This window comes from Monodon monoceros, unplaced genomic scaffold, assembly GCF_005190385.1.
Source record: "Monodon monoceros isolate NGI ecotype Baffin Bay Population unplaced genomic scaffold, NGI_Narwhal_1 Super_Scaffold_13, whole genome shotgun sequence".
Taxonomy (NCBI): domain Eukaryota; kingdom Metazoa; phylum Chordata; class Mammalia; order Artiodactyla; family Monodontidae; genus Monodon; species Monodon monoceros.
In genome coordinates, this window is record NW_021703769.1 from 36,710,960 (window position 1) to 36,734,868 (window position 23,909).

A 23,909-nucleotide genomic window follows, 5' to 3' on the forward strand; every position below is an offset into this window, starting at 1 on the left:
CAAGTAATTATTTTGTTCACAGGTTTTTTTTTTGTTTTTTTTTTTTTAATGGAACTAACCAGTTTGCCCATTTGTTTTGGCATCAAATAGACATAGCTTTATTGTGACTCAGAGTCCAGTTCTGTCCTTATTTAAAGACATGAAATGTTATCTCAAGGGAACTTTTTTGGAGTCTCTAAATGTCTTGGGTAATAAGTGAAACTTTTAGCCCAGGATCAAATATTCCACTTACCCACCCATATTGTTTCCCCGTTGTGGTCTTAGACTAGGATCCTGTGTGTGTCTTCTTAAACTTAGGACAGGACACTTGTTTTTTGGTTCCCACAGAACAGTTTCTTTCTACAACCCCACCGACATCAGCAATGGTGAAGGTCGCACTTAGACCTACAAAATGTTTCAAAGGGCTCCATAAAGGCTTTTCAAAGACGGTGTCTCATACTTAGTTTTTCCTTTATGTTTCAAGAGATGGCATCAAGCTTATGATTTCTCTACCCTTGACTGTCTGATAAGGACTGGTATGACTTTCCGAATAGGCACAGTTTCAGAAGTCATGAGTTATAACTTCATTTCTCCTGAACTAAATAGCTTTAAAACACACGTTACCCATCTTTTAAATATATTATGTGTTCCTGGCCTATTCTAGCACCAAGACATTGTCAATACTTGATAGGTATGAGACCCTTCCTTCCTACCGTCTTATTAAATCTCACCCAAGTCTTCAGCTAGTGAATGAGCACTGACTCATGACCTCAGACTGGAAAGAGTCACAAGTCTGAACTGGTGCACAGTATGGAGCTGCTTCTAGTTCAGCCCATAGTCATCTGATTGCCACCAAGTCCCCTTTCTTAAAACAAATGTAGACCAATATGAGACCACTATCACACCTGCTTAGGTAAGCTTACCTTTGCTGAAAATTGAAGTATCTATAAATTTAAGATTTGGTTTCTTCAAAATCAACTTTAGGACTGAATCTTCAAGTCGTGTGTGGTTCAGACTTGTAATTATAGCTTTAGTCTGAACCTGCAATTTCCTGCAGCAGCTAAAGAAACCATCAGAATTAATAAATGACTGGCATTCTAAAATAGCATGCAGGGGCTTCCCTGGTGGCGCAGTGGTTGAGAGTCCACCTGCCAATGCAGGGGACACGGGTTCGTGCCCCGGTCCGGGAAGATCCCACATGCCTTGGAGCGGCTGGGCCCGTGGGCCATGGCCGCTGGGCCTGTGCGTCCGGAGCCTGTGCTCCGCAACGGGAGGGGCCGCGGTGGTGAGAGGCCCTCGTACCGCAAAATAAATAAATAAAATAGCATGCAGTTTGAAAATTTGTATTTAGGCAACTGAGATTTTTTCTTTAAAGTTCAAATCCTGAATGGGGGTCATTCTCCAGAAAAACTAGCCTGATCTCTTTAAAAGGTCAGAGTTATGGAAAAAAGGAAGAGGTTATTTTATTATTCTATGTGTAAGAGACATAACCAGATGCAATGCATGACCTTTGGTTGGATTCTAGTTCAGGAGGAAAGTCAGTGATATACGTTTTGGGGGCATTTTGAGAATTTGAACATGGACTGTCTATTTGAGCAATAATGTCATATCAGTTATGATCACAGTATTTTGTGATATAGGAGAATGTCATTGTCTGGGAGTCTGTGCTTGCATATTTAGGAGTAAAACGTCATGATGTCTACTCTGAAATGGTATAGCAAGTGGGTATATGAAATATGATACAATATTAACCATTACTGAGTATAGATGGCGGGCTTTTGGGTGTTCATGGCACTGTTTTTCCTCTTTTCTGGGTGTTGGAAATTTTTCATGCTTGTGCGTGAGGATACTAAGGAAGCCGTCACCTCTGGGAGAGAAGTGTTGTGGGACACAGTATATCTTGCTGAGGCTGCCCTGTGGTTTGGGAGAAGGCTTCGCTGGAGGGGAGCCATGAAGTGGTGGGCGGAACCCACTGTGAAGGGTGCTTACCTGCCCGGCTGTCCAGGGGCTCAGCAGGCTGACCCAAGGCAGTTTACCAGGCTCCCCTTGAATTGGTCTCCTAGTCGTTGTGGGAGAGGGCTTCCCACCATGATGCACTGGACCACAGCTTCCCCTTGGCAGTCTTGGGGAAGCTCAAGTCATGTTGGCCAGGAATCCCCTGGAAAACAAGAGAAGCTGGATAGTTTTACAGTAAAAACTCCATGTTGGATATTTGCTCTTAGTGTCTTGGGACTATGAAATGTAACAACCCAAATAAACGACCACTCCCTTCAAAAGTATTACTCATTGGAGCACAGTACTACTTAAAACTAATCTATTGCCTGGCTAAGCCAGGATGGAATTTGTTCAACTCATACTTGATTTTTTGTTGTTGTTTTTCCCTTTCTATTCATGAAATCTCTGAATTTCTAATAAAACCATTTGGAACAATTTATTTTAGGCAGAATGTTAAATGAAATAGTAGCAGAACTCTGTCCTTAAAACATGGACCACCCTTTCTTTCTCTCACAAATATTACTGACCCCTGCCTCCTTTCTTTCTTGGATACTTAATGTTCTTTGGTGAAGAACAGAAGGAAGTACATGTGGTAACAAGTCATCATCTGGGGCTTCATTGCAGGGTTGTCTGTAGAAAGGTAGCCGGAAGTGCAGCAGCTCTTTATAAAGTACGGAATGCGGGAGGCACAGGGATGGGAGACTTTTGGGGCTGCTTGGGGGCCGTGGGAGACGATGGCCTCCTGCTGGTACTGGATGTCTCATGACATTAAGCAATGCATAAATATAAATTATTTCTAGAAGTAGACATACCTGAAGACTCCTGGTGGAAAGGTGCTTCCACTACAAAGCAGTCCTCTCTCTAACCCCAATCTCTTTCTGTGGCTACAGACAGTTTTTTCAAATTAAGGAGGCCCACAGTAAGTAGCTCAAAGAAAACAGGCATCCTTAAGTGTGATTTATAAGTGCCTCTGGATCTTGGAATACCATTGTCATGTAGTTTTCAGATGAATATCACTTTATGATTTCCATTTTGCTTCTTCCCCCGCTGGCCCTGACCCTGGTTCTGGGCATTTAGAACATCAGCGTTGCAAGCTGGTGCCCTAGAAGGGGAAACAGAGGGCCTCCTGGATTCTTTGCCAAGCTGCTATTTAGCTTTCGAGAGTGTGGAGCTTTACATTAACCCTGGATAATACAGGATCTCAGTAGCCTGCTCAAGTCTGTGAAGCCAGTTTCATTAAAGAGCAAAGATAATGTACTCTTTATCACTGCCTATTATCTATGGATAAATGAAGTACAGCTCCCTAAGCATTTCAGTTCAGTATATTTCAACAGCAGTGAGTTTCTTCGTTTACATATCAAAATTAGTTTGCCGTAAGAACTGACACAAATACTTCTTGTGTTTTCTCTCTCTTCAAGTTTCTCTTTAAACAGTAAGGTTTCCTACAGCCAGTAGAATTTGAACTAAGCAGGTGCAAATCTCTTTTCCATGGTAAACTTACCATTTCTCTTATAGGTGCCATTCAACAGGGTTTTCCACTAAAACCATAACAAGACACCAGCTGAGGAATGATTGCCTTTAACATAATCCTGTCCGGGAGGGTGGGGGACAGAAGAGGAAGGATTTCAATAAACTCATTTCTCCTAGTAATGTCAGTAGTAAAACAGTCAGAATTTGACTTATACTGCTTTATTTTTCTATAGGGGAAGGTGTCCTACTGAGACAGCTGACCAAGCAGGATTTAGTTATTACTCAAGTGGTATCTCCAGATACCAGGCTTCCTGAGCTCAAGCTTTCCTAGTCGACTTCAGATTTAGTGCCTTCTTACTAATAACACTTTATCGCTGGAGATTTTGTACAGGGAAAAGAGTTTTGAAAATTTGAGCATGCCATCTGACTCTTGATCACCTGGAACTGTAAGCATTAAGTGTGATCCACCAGCAAAGGCAGAATGACTTCGATATTGCATTTTTGTTGTTGCTGTCAGTCCTTTGGAAGACTCACATGATAAATCATTACTTTGAAAATCACCTTTCTTTGTGTGTTTGTAAATCCCAAATTGTTAAGGACTCCTCTCTTACCATCCCCCTCCCCCAGCAGTAGGACAAATAAACAGATGTGGATGTCACTTCCACTCTCTCGGTGACCTAAGGGCTGAAGTATTTGTTTTAAAGCACTCAGAAAAATGCCAGTGGTGTGCATATTTTGTTTGTTTAAGCAGAAGAAAGCCACATGACCAAAGTGCAATCCACTTCAAGTATGTTAGGAAAAAATATATTTCATCTCAGTAAATCTGGAGATTATCCCATCATAGATGTCACTGTTATTTCAAAATCCCCGTGACTGAAGCAGTTGTGCTGTCAGAGCCATAGCTTGTGTAGACAGAACATCAAGTCTGTGGTCACTGATGTTCTGGATCTTTCTACGAGGGTGACAGAAGGATACTTGAATGTAAAACTGGAAACTTTAATTGTGTCCTTTATGTACAAGTTATGTCAAAACAATCATAATGATAGTCTTTGGAGAATCCAGTGGGCCTGGAGAACACCTCTTTTTAACTCCTGGACCTTCCAATTTCATAAATAAAATACTGTCTTTAAGAGTTAGCAATTTTCAGAGGTTGTTTTAGAACCTGGGAACCCTCACCAATCTTTGGTGGGCCTTTCACTTCTGATTCTTCCACCAAGTACTGGACTGTGTTAACCGGACGTTTTTACTTGATTTCAGGAGAGTCATCAAGAGAGTAGTCTATACCTGGAGGGGGGCTGGAAGGAAGGAAGGAACTATGCTGGTACTTCCTGTGAGCCACCTGAAATTCCATTGCCACCCTGTAAGGTGAATGGTAATGTCTCCATCATCACAGATGGAATGCACTCCTTTGGAGCAGGCTTCTTTCACTTAACATCATGTTTGTGAGATTCAGTTCTGATATTGCCTCTAGTTGTAGCTTATTCACTTTTAGGGGCAGAGTAGGATTGCACTGTGTGACTATTACCTCCTCCCTTTTTTTCAATTAAAAATTCTACTTTTGGGCTTCCCTGGTGGCGCAGTGGTTGAGAGTCCGCCTGCCGATGCAGGGGACACGGGTTCGTGCCCCAGACTGGGAGGATCCCACATGCCGCGGAGCGGCTGGGCCCGTGAGCCATGGCCGCTGGGCCTGTGCTCCACAGCGGGAGAGGACACACCACCAGTGAGAGGCCCGCGTACCGCAAAAAAAAAATTCTACTTTTGATGGGTATTTGCATTGCTTCCAGTTTGGGACTATTGTGAAAAGTGCTATTAATGTTCTGTGTGTTTATGCTTAAGTTCAGCTTTAGATGCTGAAAGAAGCTGTACCATTTCATACTTCCACCGGCAGTGCATGAGAATTCCCATTTGCCCACATTATTGCCAACACTTGGCGCTCTTGGCCTTTTTCAGTTTGGCCATTCTGGTGGATTGGAGAGTTTTCTTTCTGCCTCTTCTCTTTTCGTGGGTTGGGGGGGAGGTTCATGTCATATTTCTTTTCATCTCGTCCTAGGGGAAGCTTTACTGTACTTGAATTAGAATAACTTATTTACAGGCGAAATACACCCTTCTTCAAATAGGTATTAAACTCTTCTTTCTGTGAGCTGATAAGTAATGAGCATCAGAAGGTGGCCAAGATTGGTGCACCAGCTCAGCCTGAATTAATCCTCCAACCTGGAGGGACTGGTTGTTAGGCCTGTTTGGTCAGACCTCATTTATTCCAATTTACAGATAAAGTAACTGAGCTGATTCAGGGACTGGAGGCTATTCCAGGTGCCGTGGCCGGGCCTCCTGGAAGAGCTAAGCGTACACTGTTCACCCCTTCCTCTAAGCGAGGCCCTCTACGGATTCTCTTCATCTTTTGCTCACTAGGTAATCATTGAATGCTCACTGGATGGCAGGCACTGGGCCAGGCCTGTGGGATTCAGTCACAAACAAGCTTATTATCTAATGCTGTCTTCTTTCACTTTACAGGTTTTTGTTTGTTTGTTTGTTTGTTTTAATGGGGTATACTTGATTTACAAAGTTGTTTTAGTTTCAGGTGTACAGCAAAGTGATTCAGTTACACATATACACATATTCATTCTTTTTCAAATTCTTTCCCCATACAGGTCATTAAAGAGTATTGAGTAGAGTTCCCTGTGCTGTATAGTAGGTCCTTGTTGGTTATCTATTTTATGTATAGTAGTGTGTGTATGTTAATCCCAAGCTCCTAATTTATCCCTCCCCCTCCACATTTCCCCTTTGGTAACCATGGGTTTGTTTTAGAAATCTGTGAATCTGTTTCTGTTTTGTAAATACGTTCATTTGTATCATTTTTTAAATTAGATTCCACATATGAGTGATATCATATGATATTCACTTTACAGGTTATGGCTTTCAAATCACAGCCTATTTCCTCAAGAGAGGGATACATCTCCGCTGCCTCCGGGGCTCACAGAATGCAGGTGAGAAGCCAATTTCTTGGGTCGTCAGGCATTGTGCACAATTAACGTGTCCTTAGAGAAGGGGTGAAAACTAAGGAATGAAGATTCCTAGTTGCCTCATAGCCTTCATGAAACTTAGTATTTGCAAGCACTTGTGATTATTTGTGTTTCATCTTGCACTGTTTACTGCCTGCCTGAGCGCAGTGAGTGGTGCCACGCTCCACTTTCCTTTCCTGCTGCATTTCAGCACTTTCCTTGAGCTTCCAGAGTGACTGGACAGGCAGTTAAACTGTGACTCACTTCACCATTGTCCGTGCACACCAAGGCCCAGGAGTACAGAGCAAGCACGTGCACAAGAAAATGCTTTCCTAGGTGTGTGATGAGGCCTGCTTTCCCCCCACCCTGGCCCCCATTTCCCCAAGTCAAGACGCCCACTGAGGAAATGATTTCAGACGTGTCCAGCCAACAACAACAGAGTCAGATGCTAACGACCGGAAAGAAAATCTGGCTCAGCTTCCTTGGATGATTTTAGTACATAAGACATGAAACAGGGACTTTAAAAAGTAACTGTGTGGAGGTTTGCTCTTGGAATCTGCAGTTACGGGCACTTTCTTTTTTTTTTTTAAATGCATCTTTATTGGAGTATAATTGCTTCACAGTACTGTGTTAGTTTCTGTTGTACAACAAAGTGAATCAGCCATATGCGTACATATGTCCCCATATTCCCTCGCTCTTGAGCCTCCCTCCCACCCTCCCTATTCCACCCCTCTAGGTCATCGCAGAGCACCGAGCTGATCTCCCTGTGCTGTGCTCCTGCTTCCCACCAGCTGACTGTTTTACATTTGGTACTGTATATATGTCGATGCTACTCTCGCTTTGCCCCAGCTTCCCCCTCTACCCATCCCCCTCCATGTCCTCAAGTCCATTCTCCATGTCTGCATCATCTTTATTCCTGCCCTGCCACTGGCTTCATCAGTGCCTTTTTTTTTTGATCCCATATATATGCGTTAGCATACGGTATTTGTTTTTCTCTTTCTGACTTAACTTCACTCCGTATGACAGACTGTAGGTCCATCCACCTCACTACAAATAACTCAATTTCATTTCTTTTTAATGGTAATATTCCATTGTATATATGTGCCACATCTTCTTTATCCATTCATCTGTCGATGGACACTTAGGTTGCTTCCATGTCCTGGCTATTGTAAATAGTGCTGCAATGAACATTGCGGTACATGTCTCTTTTTGAATTATGGTTTTCTCAGGGTATATGCCCAGTAGTGGGATTCCTGGGTCATATGATAGTTCTATTTTTAGTTTTTTAAGGAACCTCCATACTGTTCTCCATAGTGGTTGTATCAATTTACATTTCCACCAACAGTGCAGGAGGGTTCCCTTTTCACCTCAAACTGTACTACAAAGCTACAGTAATCAAGACAGTATGGTACTGGCACAAAAATAGAAATATAGATCAATGGTACAGGATAGAATGCCCAGGGATAAACCCACGCACCCATGCACATATCGTCACCTAATTTACGACAAAGGAAGCAAGAATATACAATGGAGAAAAGTCAGCCTCTTCAATAAGTGGTGCTGGGAAAACTGGACAGGTACATGTAAAAGAATGAAATTAGGACACTGCATAACACCATACACAAAAATAAACTCTAAGTGGATTAAAGACCTAAATGTAAGACCAGACACTATAAAACTCTTAGGGGAAAACATAGGAAAAACACTCTTTGACATAAACCACAGCAAGATCTTTTTTGACCCACCTCCTAGAGTAATGAAAATGAAAACAAAAATAAACAAATGGGACCTAATGAAACTTCAAAGCTTTTGCACAGCAAAGGAAACCATAAACAAGACAAAAAGAAAACCCTCAGAATGGGAGAAAATATTTGCAAACAAAACAACAGACAACGGATTAATCTCCAAAAATATGCAAACAGCTCATGGAGCTCAATATCAAAAAAACAAACAATGCAATTACAAAATGGGAGGAAGATCTAAATAGACATTTCACCAAAGAAGACATACAGATGGCCAAGAGGCACATGAAAAGATGCTCAACATCATTAATTATTAGAGAAATGCAAATCAAAACTACAATAAGGTATCACCTCACACCAGTCAGAATGGCCATTATCAAAAAATCTAGAAACAGTAAATTCTGGAAAGGGTGTGGTGAAAAGGGAACCCTCCTGCACTTTCTTAACTTTAAGTGTCAGTTGACTGTGTTACTCTCACAGTGGGGCCTTCCACTCTGTTCAGTTGGCTTAGTAAAATCAGTTAACTTTGTATCTGTTAAAATACAGCCTAGCTACCCTTCCTGGTAGGGACTGCCATTGCTTAAATCTTTACTTTATTTAAATATTGACATAATATAAATCTCAGTTATAACCTAAGCAGAGTGAAAGGGTACATAAGTGGCCTTCTATTTATATAATACCTGGCACCAAATTCTTTAAAATCTGCCATTCTAGCATTCTTCTTTTCTCTTCTTTTTTTAAAATTTATTTATTTTTGGCTGCATTGGGTCTTTGTTGCTGTGCGTGTGCTTTCTCTAGTTGTGGCGAGTGGGGTCTACTCTTCGTTGTGGTGCGCCAGCTTCTCATTGCAGTGGTCTCTCTTGTTGCAGAGCACGGGCTCTAGGAGCACGGGCTTCAGTGGCTGTGGCTCGCGGGCTCTAGAGTGCAGGCTCAGTAGTTGTGGCTCACAGGCTTAGTTGCTCCTCAGCATGTGGGATCTTCCCGGGCCGGGGCTCGAACCCGTGTCCCCTGCATTGGCAGGCGGATTCTTAACCACTGCGCCACCAGGGAAGCCCTAGTGTTCTTATTTTCGAGAGGAATCATTTGATAGCACTGATCATTTTGAATTCTAGTTCAGATCCACTAATGAACTATGTTTCAAGATTGTGATATTGGGGGGCAGGGGTGCAAATAATGAATTCTGAGTCTCAGTTTCCCCTTCCATAAAGCAGGAAGTAGACTGTTTACCTTTTATCTCAATAAGATATTGGAAGAATTAGTGAATAAATACTAACTGCTATGTTAACTTTGTTTTTCTGCCTTTTCAGTGTCCACCCTAGCCACCTAGCCAGATATAGCACCCATGTGGGTCAAAGTTTAAACACACTGGACCCCCTGAAATGGGGTCTGCATGAGACCCTTCTGCATGAGAAGGACCAGAGGGAGTCAGATCAGAATAGCAGGTTAGGCCCCAGTCGCGGAGACTGAATGTTTGCAGGTCGCATGGTGAGGAGCCAGGGTGGGGTTCTGAGCAGGGTAAGCGGAGCTCTCGTTGGAACTGCTACCCCACTTGCCCTGAGTAGAATGAATTGGAATAGAGAAGAGTGACCCCCCCAAGGAGACAACAGAGGTCCCGGTGAGGAGAGAGCAGATCCCGGAACATCAGCTCGCTAGGCCTTTTGGTATCATTTAACCTCCCCGAGTGGTGTGAGGCGTTAACTGTACAGAAGTTGTGTGTCTGTGTAACTGACACCTTCACGCTTGGCTTGCGTCACTACCTCAGTGCTCTCCGTTGCCATCCGTTGTTGGAAATGTGCAATGTATGTAAAAGGCTTCACTTTCATGACTCATAATAAAAATTGGTCACATCTAAGAGGAAGGTTTTCTCTTTTAGAAAAAGATGGCTTTATTTCTGTTATAAATATGATATGTATTATAAAAAATATTCAGGCAATACAACCAAGTAAAAGAAGGGGAGAGAAGAGCCTCCCACCCCACCCCCCAGAATGTACACTGTTAACATCAGCTAAGCATCCCTCCAAAGATAGGTGGAGGCTGCATGAATGAATGGAGAGACGGACAGACAGATGGAGAAGGAGGCACACAGGTAGTAGCATTTACCACTTTATAGTCCTTTCGTTGAGGGTTGAGAAGTCTGGTTCTGTGATTCATTCAGTCTTCCCCACCCAGAAGTCAGTGGTTTTGCTTTAAGAAGTTGTAATAATAGATCACTGCAACTGTGGTATTGTATCAACTTTACTATTGCACATTTAACCATTTCCTTAAGTTTTATCATTAATTCCTGATCAGTGACACTGCTGTTTTCATAGCCTGGTTCAGATCAGTTGTAGGAGAACCTCTCCAAGACCAGGTGACCGAGGAGAGGATAAGTAAACTAGTAAGAACATTGTCGAGTCACGTTTTCAGATTTTCGTCATCTTCCCGTGTACGTCAGAACACTCATTAGTTAATGTTGACCCTATTTCCTAAATGTGAGTTCTGAACAGAAAACAGCAAACTGACACAGAGGGAAAGCTGTAAAGGCCCTGCCTGGGGGTTCCATGTGATATGATGGCCCAGGGGCACAGGCGGACCAATCTGCAGCCTCCTTGGCCATCTCTAGAGCTTTGTGCTTGTCCCGCAGTACTGATGACAAACACTGCAATGAGGGGAGGGGGGAAGACACGTGTCTGATACATACACGCTTATTGCTGTAACTCAGAAGTCTGGGACCAAGCATTTCTGTGTTTAGTCTTTTGATACCTTTAGTAATGTGATTTCCTTCATTTTGTACAGAACTCCGGGTATTTCCCGACAGATTTGTGGTCTGCGTAAGTCAGCTTGCATTCAGTCACGATCTTTTGGCAAGTCAGAGTGAAGAGTTGGTACGTATGAAAAAAATTCTGTAAGCAAATAAATCTGCTTAAATGATGAGTTATTATGAAAAATAGAAAAGAGATTGTCGTCTATTCTCATTCAGCTCTTGAGCCCTCAGTGCATGTTTTAAGGGACCAAAAAGTTTTACCTGTTTTGCATGATAATATTGATTAATTGATGTGCTGCTTCTTTTCTTGAAGACCCCTTGAAAATTTAGCATGATCAGTAGTATCTCTTCCATAGCAATACAAAAATGAGGAAACATATCACAAAAACTGTGAAAATGCTTATGATAGTATTTAAATGAAATATAAAGCATTCTTTAAATGAAATGAAGCAAAATCCACGTTTCCAGTAGAAGCTTTCATTGGGGTCAGTGGCCTTTGAATTTTATTCCATGGTGAATCACTGACGTTTTCATGAGAACCAGTACTTTTCCCCAGTGTGTTATTTCTTAGCTGATAGGGTTTGTTTTCTCTCTCTTTTCTCGTGCTAAGTTTTGAGCTCCATCAGTCCTATTTCTGTTTCGCTGGAGTTCTCTATGCAGACAAATGGATACTGAAAATTCACTCCTAATGTTATAGTTTACAGCTTTGTCTTTCAAGCTTAGCATATACGTTTGAGAGTCTCCTTGGTGTGTGTGTGCATGCGTGTGTGCGTGTGTGTGTGTGTGTGTGTGTGTATCTTGCTGCAGTCACAGCTCAATCTATCAGAACTTACCTCTGTACCAATTTTTTTTTCATAATTTTGGACTTGGACTTGTGACTTGAAACTTTAACAAAGAGGGAAAAAAATCTAGCAGACGTTAAACGTGGGCATGAAGTATGACATGATTATTATGCTTCTAAAATAATTTATAGGGATATTAGATTATCCCTTATGTTTATTATTTTTTAATCCATTTGAAATTTGGCCCACATGGTCTAAAACCAGCTTCTTATCTTAAATAAATACATAGGAAAAGTGTTTTAGAGACTAAAAGGGTGAACAGAGACCCAGCAAAAGTAAAGAGCAGAGAATGCAGATTTAAATTTAGATACCTTCGTCTGTAGCAGATGAGCCCTTCAGAAAAGCCAGTGGGACCCGTATTTCATCTATCAATTAAATGCTAAGTATACACATTAAGTGAAATAAATGGGGCAAATCTGGTGAAAAGTATTGAAAGTTTATTTGTGAAGTATTTGTAGGATGTTGAGTTATCTTAGTAAATTAATAAATACTAAAGTCGTAATGCTGTTGGCAAACAACTATAATGTAATATAGCTTAACTGATTCTCAGACCAATGAAGAAATTGATTTGTGGTTTGAGAAAACAACAATTAATTGTACCACAAAGTACTACTGTTTTCAGATGGAATACAGAAGAAATTAGATCTTGTATGATAATGTTATATTAATATGTAATATTTTAAATTATTAAGGGTGAGTTAAAATATCTCCATACAAATGAAATATTATCCTCCTTAGGGGCACTGGTATTTATACAGATGTAAGTTTCCTATAGCCGCTGTCATATAAATCTTGTAATCTGGAGGACATCCTAAATGTTAAGAATTGTCATTCTGAAAAGTTGACTGGTCTGAGCCTTTTGCATGAACAGAACAGTTCCGTGTTCTCATATTCAAAATGTTCTGATATCCAGGGATAACAGTGTCAGACTTAACCACATTAGCTTATGAGAAAAGTGCCATTTACATCATGAGGATCTTTCACTGTTTGGAGTGCTTCTCTTTAGATGTAGTCAGTCTCTGTCTCTTGAGCTTCCCTTTTCCCCACCTCTGACCATCCTTCACATACACACTTTCCCAGCCACATGTATACAAGTCAACTAACACCTGGCACTGCCAGATGGCTCCATCCCAGGCACAGGCTCCGTGCACCCCTCTGCGTGGCCAGCCTGCCTGTACAGCGCCCCTCCTCACAGGCCTGTCCACCGCTTCCTCAAGCTCCTTCCCCCAGAACTGATAACATACCCAGGTCAAGCAGAGGGCCCTCTCTCCCACAAATGGCCCGTCCAGCCAAGGCCACAGTCCTTCCATTACAAGTGCCATGGACTCTGTCCTCATTGATATTTGATGTCTGCAGATCCCTCCAGTCTCAGCTACTTAAGGATCAATAAACAATCCTTCCCTCCCAGAATTGCCTTCTGCCAGAGAGAAGGCAAAGTTACTTCCGTTATTCTTACTCTCTCTCAGATGCTCAAAGCCAGTGAGGTCTGGCTCTCCTCTGAGTATCCCTTGAACTTCCTTACATTTCTTAAAGCTTCAAATTCTTTTATCAGTTTACACTGATACTCACCAAAGGGCCGGATCCGTCTCATTTTCTCTTGGTAGTTACTCTCCAGGAATGTCTGACTGAGCGAGGCCTGGAGAATGGGCTTCCTGAGCAGCTGTATCAGAGGTACTTCTTTGGTATAAATGTCAATTATTTTTCCTATAACTGTTTACTGAACTCCCTCTTCCCCAGCCACGGAAGTGATGGCGGTGAGTCAGTACCTGGGCAGCAGCCAGGGCGCCTTTTACTCGTGCTGTTGCCTTGAGTAGAGATGCCTTTTCTCCTGCCTTTTTCCCTTTCCTTTCCTTTCCTTTCCTCGATCCTCAGTGTCTAAATAATAGTCAGCTAGGAAATCTGCGAGTGCCTCTTCAGAGCTGCTCCGCCTGGACACAGAGAAGCCAGATGCACTCAGCTCCCAGGTTCCTGAAGGTGGCCGCACAAAAGAACCACTGTTCCTGATCAGGCGGCCCAGAGGGAGTAATCCCCCTCCTTTGGGGGCAGAACAAGTGCAGTCAGTGCTGCCCCCCAGCACCACGGAGGTCTGTCACACACACACGCCCGTGCACGAGGGACTCCCCGCATGGAGCCCCTCGTGCATGGAGGTCTGTCACACGCACACCCCCGTGCACGAGGGACTCCATGCGGGGAGGTGCTCCGTGTTGTTGCGATAGCTCTGCCCTGAGTGCCCATGTGCCAGGGATGTGGGAATCATGATGTGTACTTTGGGAAGAAAGGGCATTATTACGAGATGAGTCATTGTATTTTTCTTACTACAGTTTCTCATAAGAAATCTTGAAGCCTTTATAGCCTAAGTTTGGGACCTATTGCTAGAAATGGAGCTGGGAAACCTTTTTGCAAGATTTTACCTTTAGTTTCATAGTTTTGTTTTCCCTTCACCTTCTTTTCCCTAGAAATACTAAGAGCAGAAAGTAAATTTGTATGGTGCTCAGTGTATCCCGTTCCAGCAAATGTTTTCTTTCATGTTTACAAACCCAGGTCCCCATGTAAAGACTGCTTTCTTCTTTAGATGTAAAGCCCAGGGGGGCTTTGGGAAATTTAAAATTGTTTATCATTTTATCATTCCTTTATTAAAGAAATAACGAACATAGCCAAAGTCATAGCTTTACTTTCCAAAGTAATAACTTTATTGTGTAAATAATCACAGAACTCTGTATATATCTGGGACATTTCAGAGTCAACACAAAGCTGCTGTCTCATAGAACACTGGTTACAGCGGCTCCTAGTCTCTGGAGACCTTCCCATCTGCTCTCACCATCACATTTTAACATAGTTTCCTGAGTACTGGCTGTGTGCCAGGAGCTCTGGTAGGCACTGGGGAAACAAAGAAAAAGAAAAACAGTGCTCTTGCCCTCAAGGAGCTTACAGTCTGGCAGATCAAGGGTAGTGAAGGTGACCCAGGTGACCTAAAAGTTGTAATTCTAATAGAGCCTCCTTTTTTCTTAAAGACGTACCCGTTCTGCACTTTAATGGTTCATTCAGCTGCTCTCTACAGTTCGGGAAGGGAAGTCCAGAATTCTAAGTTACTTTCTTTTAAACCTAAGCTGTAAAAGTCTGTGATTGTTTGGGAAATTAAAAATGGCATTTAGCACTAGAGCTGCAGAAAAATGGATGTGTACGTTAAGATATTCAGAAGCTCTGCCTCACCTTCATTTGATTTGTGGCCAAGCTGTGAAAACAGCTGTTAAGATTCTTCAGAAAGCGCTAGGCCCTCGCCCAGAGTGGAAGGATTGCTGGCACGCCCTGACAAGAGACAATATTTCAGCACTAAACTGAACACTTCTCTTAAGTCAAGCTACTGTTTAATGTTAGAGAATCCTCCTTCTAGTTTATGAGTATAAAACTGAAATGCAAATGAGTCTAAAGAAGCAATAAACTGCCCTAGCCTCGGTTATTTTTAGCTCGGCTGTCATATTTCTCAGCTGTGCGTAACTGAACCTCTGTGGGCCTTATTAGCCCTCCTCTCAGTCAAGGGGGAGGGTATCAGATTATCTCAAAAATACTTTCTCACACTGAATTTCTATCAGAGAAAGCAGATGAAAATGTAGCTAAATAAAAACCACAAAATGATTTTGCACAAAAGAGCATTTTACTCACAGCTTTAAAAATTGTGATTGAAAAAAAAAATTTCAGGGGAGAGTTATAGTTCAATCTTAGGAAAGATAAATAGAAATTATAAGGAAACATTTCAGTCCTTAAGTTTTTAGACTAGAAGAAATAAACAACAATTTGACTGTGCACTAACTTCTGTACCCTCATGACAGAATTATTTAGCTTCCTTGAGGAAACTTCTGCGTAAGTTTAAAACAGATCATTCAAGAGAGGAACTCTTTTTTTTCTACCAAAAAAATTAAATAAGTAGTGGATGATTTTTCTAGGTTTTTCTTACTGTATCGTAGACTTTAAGAATCCATTCTTCTTATCTTATTGTATTTCCTAAACAATGCTAGTGGTAAATTACATGGAAGCCATTAACAAGAGATTCCTGTAGCACTAGGCAAATTTCCTTGAGTGGGAAGAGGTCATTTCCATATTTTGCATTTCCCACAGTGTTCTGAACTTAGTTTTTTACTTAATAACTGCTTACCAAAATTGTACATGTTCATTGTACAAAAGATTTTAGAAACTAAAAATTACCCACAACTCCCAACCCAAAGATAACCTCTGTTAATGATCTAGTCTGTACTCCTCTGTAGTTCATACTTGATAACTAAGTTTGGTCTGTACTTATTTTAACTAGGACCCACTCATTTGTGAATTGTCTGTTTATGTCAGTTTTTCTCTTGGTATTTTTGTATTTCACAAACTCCTTACTATATAAAAACTTCTTACGTAGTAAGGAAAATAACTTTCAGTGAGTTTATCATTTACTTTTCAATTACGTGACGTTTTTGCTGTGTGGTAGGTGTCTGTGTCCTCAGCCAGGCCTGTGGTTGGGCTGGATAAGGATGGGAACTATAGCGGCATCCCTTGTGTGGACTGGCAGGTGGATGATGCTAATGAAAATGCTTCAGGGCAGGAGCCGCGGGCGATGAAGATGCTCTTGGTTGGTCTGGTCTGTCTAGAATAGTTTTTCTAGGCAATGACAGAGATCATAAGAAAATTTTTTCTCAGGGGCAATCATTTTCTTTTAAGATCAACTATCCTTTGCTTGTATGTTACAGTAAACTGAGGTTTTGTTCTCCCTTCCTAATAATAAAATTCTCCCAAATGATTAGCCAGCAGTACTTGTGAACGAGATGTCTCCTGGCCCCCATCTCCAGCCCTCCAAAGGAACCTTCCCTTTGCTGAGTTAGAACAGGTAGAATAGATAAGTTAGGGTAGGACGTATCTCGGTTAGAATAGTTAGATAGGGTAAGTTAGAATAGGATGTATCTGGGGCCTCTAATCCTTTGTGCCTTTTCCCCATAATGTACCTTTCCTGTGAGAGGCCTATAATCTCCCTTTCATGACTACTTAGATGATCGTTTGAATTAAGCAAAACGTGGCAGGGAATAGAACAAGCGAAAAAGGAATCAAGTGAAATTATAAGACTTGACTTTGACCACTTTCTCTCCCCTCACTCACTTGATGACCTTGGACAAGTCATTTGGCTTCTTGGAGCATCCATCCCCAGACTTATTAAGCAGAAGTAAAAGTGATGCCTGCCATGCAAGCCTTCCCAAGGATCAAGTGAGATGATCAATACGAAAATGTAAACTCTAAAGGGCCAATGCAATATTAATTGTTATTATCACCATCATTCCCATTCTTCCCCAAAGAGGAGTTAATTTAAATGCCATCAACACCAGAGTAGCAGATAGCTAAACACCTTACCCCCTGTGCCAGAAATGAGAAAAATACTTGCACATGTGATTTTCTCAAGAAGCTCAGCACTCTCATTTTTCATCTCCATTTGCCAACCCAGCTTCATTTTGCAACTATGAAAACTGGAGTACCAAAGAGTTAAGTGACAAAGCCCCATTTTGGCAGCAAGTCAGTGACGGACAAAGGGATACAACAAGAGCGTAAACTCAAGACCTCCTGCAGGAGCTCTGTTAACCACCATCCAGGGGAGGAGGAGGTAGAGTAGAGACCACCGGTTAAAACGCCTTTCATTTCCAGTAGCTGCCGGTATACTCCCAGTGAGACATTGCTTTGGAGGAAGGACCCAGTCACTGCTCTGAGGTACAAAGGAGCTGGGAACCAGCAGATCTCTCAGGCCAACTTCCTAAAAGCCACACGGCCATGAGAACACCCACGGCGATAGCACAGACGGAGTCGACGTGCAAGGGGATTATGTTGGGAAAGTTCACTAGTACACAGATGATTTAGAATTCGGTGCTCATTTTCCCAAGGAAGCAATGCCATAAATGGGGCGAGGTTCCCAGACGAGTCCACAGAAGTCTGTCATTATCATGAGATTGGAGACTTGGAAAGGGGGTCTCCCTGTCTGTGTCTGAGGGAGATGGGAAGAGCTGTTCCTTCTGCATCCCTGGGCAGAGGGCCAGTTCTGAGCAGAATTGTGAAATCAGACAGTCATCTGTGGTGTCTTTGCTCTGACTCTCACGCCTCTTCCCACCGGCAACCAGGGCCACAGTGGGCCCTCCCTGGCCAGTCCTGCCACCTGCCTGGCTGCCCTGCACATTTACCCACCTCTCTCCTCTCCCATCCTGTCCAGACCCACAAGCTTGGCCATGGCAGATGTCAGGGAAAAGATCACCACCACGAACGATGGGCTGGCAACCTTCCTGTGGGTGTTGGCATTTTTCAACCACAGGCCTCTGAGGGAAGGTATTTTTGAATAAGGAGACCTCCAAGGGTTGGGGTAGTTCTGCCTGGGGTAATTGCCATTAAGTTTCTCTCTATTTTTCACAGCTATTTCCCTTCAACTTTTAAACTGGGCATTATTAACCTATGATTCATGAATTATCTGAAATTTTTTTAAAGAGTGGTATGTATTTTTATGTTTTTCTGGCCAGAGTGAAATAGCTCTCTTCAATTCTCAGAGTGGTCAGTGAGTGCTCTCCCTTCTTAAGAAGCACTGGTCCCAAACCTACAAATTCTTTCAAGCACCCAAGTTCTCTCACAGTTGTGTGGCACCAGAGACTCAACTGTGGGGCCCAAGGCTGTTTAGGATTTATTTTTAGGTTCTCGAGGGTTAGGTAAGTGTACACTGGAAAATCCCTATGAAATGTGTACTTCCTGCAAGATCACTTCCTTGATTTTTTTTTTTTTTCACTGATTTCATTTTCAGGTTAACATTCTTTTCAACTATTTTATTGGTACTTCCCTAGATCTGCACAAGATAGTTTCACAGTCATCAATTCAGAAGGAATGAAAACTTAAAAAAAATTTATTTTTAAAAAACACACTAGGGGGGCTTCCCCGGTGGCACAGTGGTTGAGAGTCCGCCTGCCGATGCAGGGGACACGGGTTCGTGCCCCGGTCCGGGAAGATCCCACATGCCGCGGAGCGGCTGCACCCGTGGGCCACGGCCGCTGAGCCTGCGCTTCCGGAGCCTGTGCTCCGCAACGAGAGAGGCCACAACAGTGAGAGGCCCGCATACCGCAAAAAAAAAACACTAGGGTACCTTAGGGTATCTGCTGCTAACCCAATTGGCAGCATCACCAGCAAGGCTGTGCTCCTCTTCCCCTTAGAGACTTGTCCTTTCGTGGGAGGGCAGAGAGATGGAGGGCCTGGGGGCCAGAGGACCCTAGTGAAGCGCAAAGGCTTGTCCCTTGGGAATTGGGCAGATGGCATGGCCTCTTGGGTGTCACTTTCCTCATCTCTGTGTTAGGGGAGGTCATGTCTGCCTGGTGGGTGTCTCATGAGGACTGGTCCCTATACCGAGTGCTTTGTCTGCGGCATCTCAGTACAGACATCCTCCATCGTTATCACCTGCAGAGAAAAACGCCTTCAGGCCACGGTGGGATTCTTGAGATACCACTTTCCTTTTCATGTACCTCTTTTTGCTTTGGTTCCTTTGAGCCAATGCACACATGTATGTTTCTATACTTTCTTTTAATTGTTTGTGACTACTCTGTCCCTTCTGTTTTGTCCTTTTCACCTCCTTCACTTATTAAATATCAAATAATTTAAGAAAATCTTAGAAGTCAAATTTGGGAAAGAGAGACCTCTTCATTTTAAGACGTGTGGTTTCTGCATGACCAGGTTGCGTCACTGTCTAAGACTGTGGTCACTGTCGTATTTCAGGCTCTACTTGGGCTGCTTTTCTGTGAGCAGCTCCTTTTGTGTCAGGTCACATTTCACCATGCTGACACTCCTGGAAGTCATCAGGCATCACACTGAACTAGGAGGAGAACTTTTCTTTCTGCCTTATTATTACAAGGTCATGAAGAACTGAAAGTAGTTCCAGGTTTTTACTTTAATATTAGTATTTGCCCCTCCCCCCACATAAGCTGATAATATATTACCTTTGTGCTGCTTTTATTGTTTGCAAAAGGCTTTTAGTTTTGCCGAGTGTTGTCACATACAATAACTTGTTAAGTGCAACAAACCTGAGAAGAGATGGTGTCAGTCTTGAACCTTTTAGTTTTCAAGGGACAGGAAGGCCAGCTCTAAATGGCTTAGGAAGAAGAGGGAGGTTTTTGGCTCATGTGCCTCAAAAGCCCAGAGATCAGAGGACAGAGACTTCCATCAGGACTGTTTCTCACCATCTGTTGGCATTGCCTTCCACTGTTTGGCTTCATGGTCAGCCTCCATGTGGTGGTTGGTCCTGGTGGCTGCCAGGTTCATGGGAAAAGAGAGCAGGCCCCTTCCTGGGCCACTGTAGCCCATGCATCTCTATGAGGCTCATGAATTCTGAACTCCGATTCGCCTGGCCTGGTTCACAGGCCCACTTCTGGAGTCAGGCTTGGAGATGGGTCCTCCTGAAAGGCATGGACTTTGGATGGACAGTGGGGACATGACTCCCTAAAAGAAAATCTGTGTATTGTTTCCAGGAGATGGGTGAGGGCCCACTATATAGCTATTATCACCTCCCCCCCTGTTTTTAAAAATAGACGAGGAAACTGATGTTCAGAGAAGATAAGGGGCTTGTCTAGATGCCACAGTGAGATAATGACCTAGGGAAGCTGGACCCACGGACTTTGGGCTCAGTGTTCTGTACTCTTCCTCCGTCTCCATCTCTAACCAAGATGGCAAATTGACCCCCTGGGCACAGTGGGGAGAGTGCTGCACCAGGGCCAGGCCTTCTCGACTCAATCCTGCCCCCAGCTAAATGTGTGGCCTTAGACACTTAATCTCCTGGGTCTCGTTCTGTCAAATAGGGACACTACCTGTCTGCCAAATACTCAGTGAGGCCCCAGTGAGATGTGGGGAAAGAATTTAATCATGTAAGTTTCCTACAGATGCAAAGCATCCTTCGCCTTCTTATAAACCCATGTGGCCTGCGCAGGTGTCAGATTTTCTTTCACAACAATGTCAAGAAAACGTGCTCAATGCTTTCCAGTTTCCAAAGTGTGTTTCATACCTCTTGCTGCATTTAAATTCCCCAAACAATCATGAACCAACTATGAGGGGCTTAAGGAACTGGCTCTGGGACAAGCCACCAAGTGGTGCCATTCCTTGGCCTCTGTCCCCCTCACCTCTGTGCTCCACCTTGCATCCCAGGAGCGTTAACCTGATGTGATCAATTCTGGGTGTGTCGTTCTGAGCAGATGTGATCACAAGGAATTCAGATACAGTCACATTATGAATGTGATTTAACGGCTATGTATTCTAATATTCTATGGATTACTTTTAAAATATCCTGGTTGGGTTATTAGCTGTTTTCATTTGGAGTAAACAAAACAGAATCAGAAGAAACTCATGTATATAACCATGAGAAAATAGATCCAACTCTCAAAAGATAAAGACTGAGAGTACCATGTTACTGCATTAAGTGCTTCTGTGAGAAAAATCTTAACAGCACTGAGGATCTTTTTTTTTCCCCTTCTCCCGTTACTGCCTTCGTATCTGGCAGAATGTTCTACAATCCTGGAAACAAGAGTTTGGCGGGGTAACTTCTGCCGTACCTGCCACCCAGGGCTGTAAGGGGGGCCCGTGCACCAGGCTGCGGCAGGCAGTAGCTGGCCTGAGCTGTGACACTGGTGCCCGCACAGGGTCAGCTGACATCATGGCCCCCAGGATCTATCCACCCTGGACTGATACTGATATCCTGGGGGCCTGCAGCCAGGTGCCAGGGGACTGGCAGCAACATGTCCCCAAGAAGCCATGCTGTCCGATGAGCAGTGGGATTGCATTCGTGCCGCTTGTCCACGAATGCGGCGCGGTAATAAGAAAACTCCCTGCCTCCCCAAGTTGTTTTGAGGGTGTCATTGGTGAATACATGCAAAGCTTCTGAAACAGTGCCTGGAACTCAGTTGCAGGTTGACACATGGTGGCTGATCACATCCCACCAAATATGCTTGTTGCAGAGTCATCCCAGACTCACCCTCCATTACCCACCGTGCCCAGTCCAGCTACCACCCAGTTTCTCTGCTCCCCCTTTACTGCAGAACTCTCCAAAAGCATTGTCCGCACCCATGCTGGCCAGTACTGTGGCCACTGGCCACATCTGGCTATTAAGCATTTGAAGTGTGGCCGGTCAGAAATGATATACTAGAAGTGTAGAATCCACCCCAGACTTCAAAGGCAGTACGAAAATATAAACTCTCTCAATAATTGTATATGGATCACGCGTTTTAAAGGTAACATTTGGAGTTGAATAATGCATTATTGAAGTCTAATGTCACCAGTTTCCTATTACTTTTTCATGGGTCCCTGGAAGATTTAAAGTCACCTGTACAGCACAGGTCATATCTCCACTGGAGAGTGCTGGTCTCCACTCTGCCTCCACTTCACTCTTGGACACATTCCAGGTATGCTTGGGTCCCAGCGCTTCACCAAAAATAGCTTTCGTCAAGTCACCTTCCACTGGTCAGTTTTCACTCCTGAAGGCTCAGTAGCTTTTGACACGGTTGTCACTTTTAACGAAGCCATTTCTCCTCTTGCCTCCAGGGACACCATGTTATGTTGACTCTTCTCTTTCCTCACTAACGATTCCCTTTTAGTCTTCTTTCCTGAATCCTCGTCTTCTCAACTTCTTTTTTCTCGTCCAAACGCACTCCTACCGGAGCTCGTCCAGACAGATGCCTTTAAATACCGTCTCTGTGGACTTCCCAGCTTTGTGTCTGCAGACAGAACTCTCTCTTCCTAGAAGCTGTAGCTTAGCCACCTGCTCAGCATCTCCATTCTTCATCCAGGACAGCTCTTAAAGCTTACATACCTAAAATGCATTTCTCGGTTTAACTTCCCCAAGGCCGCCCCCACCCCCAGTACTTCCTGTATTGGTAAAGGGTGACTTCCTTCGTCCAGTTGTCTAAAGCACGGATCATGGAGTTATCCTCGACTTTTTTCTTCCGCTCACTCTCTATATCCAAGCCATCAGCTTATTCTGTTGGGTCTCCCTTCAAATTGTATTTCCAGTCAGACTACTTCTCACCACCTGCCTCCTCCAAGACCCACCATCCTTGAATGGACCATTGCAGTATCCTCATCACTGATCTCCCTGCTTCCACCCTTGTCCCTCTGTTATACCCAAGGTGATCCATTTAAAATACCAAGTCACTTTTCTTCTTGGAACCTTCCAATGGCCTTACCATCATCAACACACACACACACACACACACACACACACAAGCACCTCTTACCTGCTCCCTGACCCCTCCCCAGGTTTGAAATGCTCTTCTCAGGTGCTTGTGCGGCCCATCCTCCACTCAGGTCTGTGGGTAGAGCTTACCTTGTTACCTCCCATAGCCTTCCCTGACCACCGTATGTAAAACTGCACCCCAGCAACCCTTTAGAGGTTCACTTCTCCTCATAACATCATTACCACCTGACATTGTATGGTTTTTTGTTTGTTGTCTTCCCCACTGGGATGGAGACTCCATGAGAGGAAGAACATTTTCTGTGGGTCCATGTCCGTCTCTGCAAGGACCTCAGACAATGCTTGGTGCAGAGTTCAGTGGTGCCTGATTGGATGACTCTGCTTGGTTTTCAATTCCATGCCCCTAAGAACAGAAGTTTATTAACTCTGCCGGGTATCAGAATCACTGGGGAACTTGCTAAAATGTGCGTGTCCTGATCCCGCCACCCCCTCAGCCCCGAAACCCAAATGCAATAGATTCTGGGGTAGAATCCTGGATGTTTTTGAACAAGCTGCCCAGGTGATTTTTTTTTTCTTTTTTTTTTTTTTTTGCGGTACGCGGGCCTCTCACTGACGTGGCCTCTCCCACTGCGGAGCACAGGCTCCGGACGCGCAGGCTCAGCGGCCGTGGCTCACGGGTGTAGCTGCTCCACGGCATGTGGGATCTTCCCGGACCGGGGCACAAACCCGTGTCCCCTGCATCGGCAGGTGGACTCTCAACCACTGCGCCACCAGGGAAGCCCTCCCCAGGTGATTTTGATGCTGCATACCTGGGCCGCTCTCTGCCCGATGCTGCCTTGGTGTTTACATTTGTGTACCTGCTGCTCTGCTCTCTTGAGCTTTGTTTCATGCACATCAGTAGTCCTTGAATCACCTGGGAGCCTA

At 43.7% G+C, this 23,909-nt stretch overlaps 1 protein-coding gene across 1 annotated transcript in view; it reads left to right on the forward strand.

The window, feature by feature from the left end:
* SLX4IP (SLX4 interacting protein) overlaps nt 1-23,909 on the forward strand; it is a 184,043-nt gene that overhangs the window by 150,474 nt on the left and 9,660 nt on the right. The window contains 2 exon segments of the mRNA XM_029219919.1: nt 6,351-6,428; nt 10,961-11,049. Coding sequence (XP_029075752.1) covers nt 6,351-6,428; nt 10,961-11,049 — 167 coding nt within the window.